The 8,705-nt window shown below is 35.2% G+C and overlaps 1 protein-coding gene across 1 annotated transcript; it reads right to left on the reverse strand.

The window, feature by feature from the left end:
- Window positions 1-16: 16 nt before the first annotated feature.
- Window positions 17-553, reverse strand: LOC131860143 (secreted RxLR effector protein 161-like). The gene has a single exon (XM_059214518.1). The coding sequence runs from the start codon at window positions 551-553 to the stop codon at window positions 17-19; it is 537 nt and encodes a 178-aa protein (XP_059070501.1).
- Window positions 554-8,705: the final 8,152 nt, after the last annotated feature.

Here is an 8,705-nt window from a genome sequence, read left to right on the forward strand (position 1 = left end):
AAACCTGAATAGCACTTTAGTTGTCACAAAATATGATTGTAGGATTTCGAAAGGAAATACCAAACTTAGTGAGAATATTCTGAAGCCAAATGGCCTCAGTAGCAACATTAACTGCTCCTCGATACTCAGCCTTATTAGATGAAAAAGCAATAGTAGATTGTTTCTTGCTCGACCAAGAAACTGGACCAAAACCAAGAGAGAAGTAATATCCTAAAGTGGACTTGCAATCCTTAGAATCACCTGCCCAATCTAAATCTATATATCCCACCAAGCCAATACACACGCATGCTGTATAATAAATCCCATAACTGTGAGTACCTTGTACATAGTGAAGAATCTGCTTAGCTTCTTTCCAATGCATCTCATGTGGCTCCTGTATGAACCTAGAGACCAGGCCCATGCAATATGAAATATCAGGCCTCATGTGAGTCAAATATATGAGGCTTCCAACCAATTGATGATACAAGGTAGCATCTGCCAAGGGTGAAGAACAAGAAGCCTCAAGTTTGACTCCTGACAAAAATGGAGTTGGTGCAGGCTTATAGTCAGCCATGCGAAATCTCAAGAGCATATCAAGAGTGTACTTAGGCTATCCAATGAAGATACTAGAAGACATCTGAGTGATCTCAATCCCTAGTAAGTAGTGGAGTAGGCCTAAGTCAAATATCAAGAAATGATCATGAAGGACAGTTTCGACTGCCTTAATATGGGATGAGTTACTCCCAGTGATCAATAAGTCATCAACATAGAGAACAAGGAAGGTGAGAGTATCATCCTACTGCAAAATGTAGACGTTCAGATCAGAATGGCACTGAGTGAACCCAAATGACAGAAGGAAGGAGTCCATCTTGGCATACTAGGCTCAAGGGTCTTGTTTAAGGCCATGGAGAGACTTTCTAAGATGAAAAAGAAGTGAAGGATCCTGGATGAACCCCTGTGGTTGCTCCATATATATCTCCTCCTAAAGGTCACCATGAAGAAAATCTCTCTTCACATCCATCTGATGAACTTCCCAGCAATGGGCTGTAGCAATAGCAAGGACAAGTCAGATGGAATTTATCTTGGAAACCAGCACAAAAGTCTCAAAGTAGTCAATCCCAGGAACCTGAGAGAATCGTTTGGTGACTAGGCAAGCCTTATGCTTATCAACTGACCCATTTGTAGCAAATTTTGTTCAGTAGATCCACTAGCACGGAACAAGTTTCCTTCCCTTAGGAAGAGGGACTAAATAACAAGTATGATTCATCTCCAAGGAATCGAACTCCTCTTGCATAGTAGCATCCCACTCAAGGACACCTAAACCTTCTCGAAAGGACTGTGGATCTGAAGTTGTAGCAAAGAAGAGATGTGGAGCATGCTCTAATTGATGGCCTCTACCCAATACAGAGGTGCCAATGATCTAGAGTGGATCATACATTTAGCCATTTCCTTCAAGGACTGATTCTTACATTTTGCAACTCCATTTTATTATGGAGTGTAGGGAACTATGTGTTGAAGATCAATGCCTTCTAAGATACAAAACTGATCAAACCTCTGGTTGACATATTCCCCCTAGTATCGGTGCACAAAACCTTGATGGTTTTCCTTGATTACTTCTCTGCAAAGGCTTTGAATTCCTAAAAAGACTCAAAGACCTTAGAATTTTTTTTGAGAAAATATACAAAGGTGTACCGAGAAATATCATCAATGAATGTCAAGACATATTTGGCCCTGCTGAAAGAAGGGTGTAGAAATGGTCCTAGTAAATCACCGTGAACTAGCTCCAAAAGCTATGTGGCTCTCCACACTTTGCCTTTATCAATTTTTTCTTCACGGTTCTTTCCAAGAATGCATCCTTGAGAAACTCCATTAGAAAATCGAATAGAAGGCAACCCTATAACCATGTCATGCTGACTGAGTTGCTACAAGTAGTAGTAGTTCAAGTGGCCAAACCACTGATGCCACAAATGACTCACCTCATCAGAGTGAGTGAGAAATACAAGTGAAGGAGAATTAGGAACAAAGTGAGAAAAGTGATACAGTCTGGACTGATGATCTTCTTTTCCCACTGCAATTATGGATCCATTATGCATCTCACTGATTACCAGTATATCAAGAGTGAACTCAACCTGCTTGCTAGAGCCAGTGTGAGTGATCTAATAGACAAATAAGAGATTAGTTGACAAAGATGGAACACAAAGAGAATCTTGAAATGTTCCTTCACTCACATTAATAGACCCTTTCCAATGAACTTCTATAAGAGTGTCATCACCCAATAGAATAGATGGTATCTAACATGACTCCAAGGAGGAAAAACTATCTTTCAATGAAGCCATGTGGTGTGAAGCACCCAAGTCAACGATCTAAGAATTAGACTGGGAAGAAACAACAACCAGAGAATTTCCCTTTCCTTTCCCCTTACTTGTGTCCTTTGAAGATTCCTGAGATGAACTTGGTTTGACAAAATCAGGCACCTTGATGTTGTTCTTTTCTAGAAGATGAGTCAAATGATCAATTTTCTTCTTCACACATTTATGTTCATCATGACCAGGTTTCTTATAGTAGGAACACTTAGTTTTCTCCTTCTTGGGCTTGTCACCCTTTGAAGAAGATGCATCATTAGTTTCTTTTGAAGTAATTGGATTCTATTCTTTCTTCTTTTCTCCTTGGTTCTTTTGTTTCTTTTCTTGCTTAGAAAGCCCATTTTGATCTTTTGTACCCTGGTTGGCAACCAAGGCTTGAGATTTGGAGGGATTAATTATGCCCATTTGAATCAGCGTATCTTATTCTTGTGTGAGTTCTTTTGCAAAATCATCAAGACTGAGGCACTTTTTGTAGCATAGAAAGTAGAAACAAAAATTGAACAGTTTGGACCAAGTTTGCAAAGAATGCTTAGAATCATTTGTGAATATTTTTTATCTATCCCACATGCATTCAATTGCAATCTTATAGCCTTTAGTATTGGAAAGAAGTCTTGAATTGTATCAAATTTATATGGATTTAACCCTATTAGCTCATTCTCCAATTGGTGTCCCCTTAACTCATCTTGTTTACCAAACAACCCTTCTAATGTTGTACATACATCATTTGGAGTTGTAGTAGATTCAACATGAAAAAGAACATTAGAAGATATAGACATACATAGATTACCATAAGCTTCATCACATTTGTTAGACCATTTTGGCTTTTTTGCAATTAGTGTTGGTTCAGTTTCAAGTCCCATTGTTACTCTAAACAACCCCAACTTCTTAAGAGAGATTGTCATTTTTGACATCCACTCACAGTAGTTGTAAGGTGTGAGTATTGGTATTGTATTTTGATCCATTTTAATGTAGAAAGTAAGATTGCTTGTGCAGGAAAGATAGACGAAAAATAGAGAGAGAACACACTGGACCACCCCCCCTTTTTAATAGATAAAAAATCACCACCCCAGATATTATAAGGTGGCACTTTATAATTTAGTGTATTTACAATGCTGGAGTTATTTTCTAGAGTTTTACAAAGTCCAAAAAATGGACACAAATACTGAAGGCAAAAATAATATCTTATATTATGAACAATAAACCAACACCAATTTATTCTACATGAAAAAATATCCACTTTCAAAAAATGAATGACCTAAATCCGAGATCATATGTGAAAGTTATAGTGGTTTGAAGTTCATAAAACGAGGACTTCCCTTCAGATCTGCTGATAAAACTTAATTTTTGGAAAATTCGTAACTTCTAAGAAAAAAATGATTACACCACTACAAAGAGAATGAAAAAATTCGCCATTTCAAAAAAAATTACATTGGAAAACACCTTTGTATGACTGAGAACAACTCATTTGAAGATCAGATGCAAAAATGAAAACTGCAATGGTGAGGGGTCTGGTTGAAGCTTTCAAATGCAATTTTCAAAAGATCAAGTGACTGAATGCAAAATCTAGCAACTCCCTAGATGATTTTTGTTAGTGGCGAAACAAACCCAGAAAGCGTTTTTCTTTATCATGTGCGGAAGATGGGGCCACAGTGTAAAAAAATACCTTCAACAAGGAAAAAACAACATGCAAAGCTTCTGGTGTCTGATCTGCACACACTTTATTTGAACATAGAGGTTTTTGGGCCTTCTAAATACAAAGGAAAGGTCTATTAGGCCTCAAAATACACTTCTTGAAAGTTCCTTCACAAATCTAAGCTTCAAAACCCTTGTTTTACAAAAAAAACATATATGTAAAACAATATTACTAGATCTTCATAAACCTTTGCTAGTTTTTCAGATCATGGAAAATTCAAAATAAAACGGAACAATATTTTACAAGATCTATATAAAAAATCTAATCTTTCAAAACAGTCTCTGAGACCATGTTAAAATATGAGAAAATAGATTTAAACTAGAATCGAATTGACAAAGTTAGAAAAAAATACTAGAAATAAAATGGACAGAATAATAATACTAGAGAAACTTGATGTGAATTCTCAATGACAGAATAGCATCAAGAGAAATCTCCCCATATCCAATATGAAAATAGAAACAAAGTAGCATGTTTATATAGACTCAAGTGAGGGGTGGAGGTGGCAATACCAACCAATGAGGAGAGACCACCATGATGGTCTAAACATAGTAAATGCACCTCCTCATAGCATGTCAACACCTCAATACCCACTTGTCTTAAGTAAACATGTTTTATTAACCTAAGCAAGCTTAATTAAAGTGTAGGAAAAACCGAGGAAAAAGGAAAATAATAAACCCAACTAGGAAAATAAAAAACCTACACTTACACTCCTTAGTTCATTTTCAACACCTCATCTCATGCTAGCATTATCACCCAATTCAAGAGAAATTATTATTTATCAAGAGTATATATGATTCAAGGAGCAACAAACTACATCAAGGTATCTTCGTGTTATGTTTTAATTAAGATTTCATGATGGATTTTATGAGTTTTATCACGTTATTGCATCAACACATGGGGGACTTATCCTAATAGGATTGCATCACCAATTGAAGCTATAATATTTTACATTATGGTATTTTGATTTGAGATATGGCCTTGCCCTCAAAATGCAATCTTTTCAATTCAACTTCTATATCAATTATTGTTAATGCCAAACTCAAGGTTTGACCTAGGAAAACCTTTATCCATAACACACCATCAGTTTCCATCTTATAGTTATAGCTATAGGTATTTGATGGACCCAAGAAGATCAGAAACTGGCTAGGACCTAGAAACAAAGCACCTTGCCCAAATTTATTAGAAAGTGCATGGACTAGGACACTTTGGGAACCATGGTCCTAGAATAGGGTATTCTAGGTGCCATAGTCCTCCTTGAATATGTCCAGATTTAACAAAAATTGTTTACAGTGTCTTAGAGATCTAGTTTTAGACTCGCGCTAAAAAATTCCGATGTTTGGATAGGAATATGCTAATTCAAGCACTATCATTACATCAATATCAGCTCAGATTTAGGAAAACGTACACATTTGGATCTCATTTTTATTCCTATACATATTCTACAGTTTTTGTTTCAATATCAGACAACATACTTAATTTAGGTTTCTTGTTCATGCATGTACTTTCTTATCATAGATCTAGCATTCAATTCACATCTTTTCAGTTACATCTTCAACTCAAACAAAATGGAATAGGATCTAATTTTAAATAAACCCTCTTCGTAATAAAATTAAGGTTGGATCTATCAATTCACTCTCACTTTTAATATAATGTGTGTGAAATAGGCCCAATTTTTAGCTTACTTAGCTAAACTTGTGAACCCTATTTTTGACCTATTACACATAGTCATGGCTTTTCCATCATACACCAAACCAGTAACTTGCACAACAATATCATTTTTCACCATCTTCTTCATCGAAATAGTATTGGTGCAACCTAAACTAGTCAATACCCTAACGACATCCTTCATAATTTTGCATGGATAGTCCAAACAATGACATCATTATGAATTTGGCTCAAAATGATACAAACACAATGCTTCATCATAGCTAAAATGATGGGTGTAGCCATATTACACTTTCACAGACTAAACTGAAAACCTAGGGTATGTTGAAAACCTTCAAAAACACTTGTCACATAGAAAAGTCATTCTCACCAAGAGCTCTTCAAATTCACAAGATCACAAGTGATCAAAGTGAATTCAAAAAGACAATTTACCTATTGCATTTAGCTACTTAGGGTTTTACTGACATAAATGCATTTTACCATTGTAACTAAAAAAGAAGCTACTCTATTTCATCAAAATATAAAAACAACACTACAGCTCACCATAAACATCCAAAAACCTCCAAAAATATCTTCACAACCTCTACCATGCTGAAAACAACTCAGCATCCAAACCACAAGGGTGACCATAATATCTTCAATCAGTTCTCCCCCTTAGACAATGCATATTGTCTAGTTGCTAAAAGAGGAATATGTACGACCAGTAGGTGTGAACTTATGCTTAGTCCTTTCTTCCACCTTCTCATCTTATTTTCTCACCCATGTCATCTTCATCTTCTCCTTTTCTTCATGGATATGATCTATATATAGTGAAATTGGAAGAATAAACTATTGTAAAACCAAACAAAGATCCAACCACATAAAACCCTATTTCTACAATGAGATCCACCATACACCAATGAAGAACCAAAAAACATGGAAAGCAAAAAATATGAAAGATTATACCATTCACATGCTTATTCGGGTTTGATCTCTATTTTTTCCAATCTTCGTCGATCTTGCTTTGATATTTTGGTTGCTCTCATATTTTATGTGTGCACAAGAGCTCAACAAAGAATGAATTGTGGTTGTATAGATAGATGCTTGATTTCTATGAGGATTCACACGAGCATAAGAATTAGGATATTCATTAGGATTCACATTAGGATACATATTAGGGGTTGATAAGGATGAAAGGATCCTCTTATATATAGAGCATCCTAGAAATGGAGGGATAGGATTAAGAGGTGTACATATAGATAAATGGTTAGCTAGGATTAGAGGGTAAGTATAGAAAATAAAAAAATATTAGGGAGGTGGTTAGAGAAAAATTAAGAGATGAATGACAAGTGTCATGGAGAGAAAAAGATAATTAATTTATTAAATAAATAAACGATTTAATTAATTAATAGAAGAAGATGGGCCAATTAAATAAATTAAATATTTATTTAATCTAGCGAAAGGATAATTTAAATAAATAAAACTATTTATTTAAATAGGGAAAGGCTAGAAAAGGTTTAATGAATTAAATAAATAAATAAATATTTAATTAATAGAAGGCTTAGGATAAAATAATTAAATAAATAAAATATTTATTTAATTAGGCTAAAACAATTTTAGGTGTCTACATTTTTCCATTCTTTAAGACAATGCAACTTGTTGCATTGACTCAAAAAAAATAAGATTAACCAATACAATATTTTTCCTAGTACAAGAGTGGTTTGTCTCCTCGAGAGATTGGGTGAGAAATGTTGAAAAATGATGGATAATCTCTTGATATGAAAGAAAGGCTGAAAATATAAGGATAAGGTAACAGGTTCAAATGTGTGAAAATAGGGGTCAAAAGGGATCACTAGGCAGTGAGAAGGCATCGAGAGGCAAGCACAACCAACTAGGGTTTCACAGCCTACATATAGGATCCACAGGGAAAGCCGTCCTCATTTACATCCAAGTCATTGGAGAGATTAGAGTGCAGAGCATCTAGGGAGCTTAAGAAGAGCAGTTAGCATTTCTAGAGCGATGGCAGTTAGACTACACAGGTTTGATTGAGTTCAACACTTCAAGCGGTCAATGGACATTGGTGAGCTAGTATGTACCTCAAAATTGCTCGTCAATTTTGCACTTATGATGCATTTATTAGGCTATGAAGTCATACAAAATAAAAAATGTGGTCATAGGTTTTTTAGGGTTTTAGCACACATAGGTTATGTTTAGGTACATATAGGATGCGACATCGCATATGTGTAGGATAAATCTACGTATATGCTTGTAATACCGTATGTGCTTGCAATTTTTGTGTATGTGTTTGAAGCTGTGAATAGTAAATATACTTTGTGTGCATCGAACATTGGCATGTATGTGTTTGAAAAATGCTTATGTACAAGGTAAAATTGCATATGGGAAGTCTCAACACATATGGGAGTACTCCTGACATGCATATGTTTGAAAATAAAAAATTAGGGCAAAAATCAGCTACAATGTGATGAACATATGTGGCAGATTGGATACACTATCGAAGTGATAAACTCTAATAGATGGCCCAACAAGGGAAAGCTAGATGCTAGGATTTAGTGCAATGTGATAAACATATATACTGATAGAAATAGTGTCATGTGATAAACATGTGCAGGGTAAAAGTGCATATGGAAAGTCTCAACATGTGTGGGATTACTCCTAGCATATTTGAAAACAAAAAATTTTGGGAAAAAATAACCTCCAATGTGATGAACATGTGCAATAGTTTGGATATACTATCGAAGTGATAAACTCTAACAGATGCCCCAACAAGGTAAAGCTAAATGCTAGGATTTAGTGCAATGTGATAAACATATACAAAAATAGAAATAGTGACATGTTATAAACATAAGCACTACAAATATAGGATAAGATAAGCAACCCCATGTGATAAACACAAGTACTACTAGGAGAATGCAATGTGATAAACATATGCCCTACAAAGATAGGATAAGATAAGTAGCACCATGTGATAAACATAAGTACTACTAGGATAGGATAAATAAGCAACA

Source organism: Cryptomeria japonica, chromosome 11 (assembly GCF_030272615.1).
Source record: "Cryptomeria japonica chromosome 11, Sugi_1.0, whole genome shotgun sequence".
NCBI classification, from domain to species: Eukaryota; Viridiplantae; Streptophyta; class Pinopsida; order Cupressales; family Cupressaceae; genus Cryptomeria; species Cryptomeria japonica.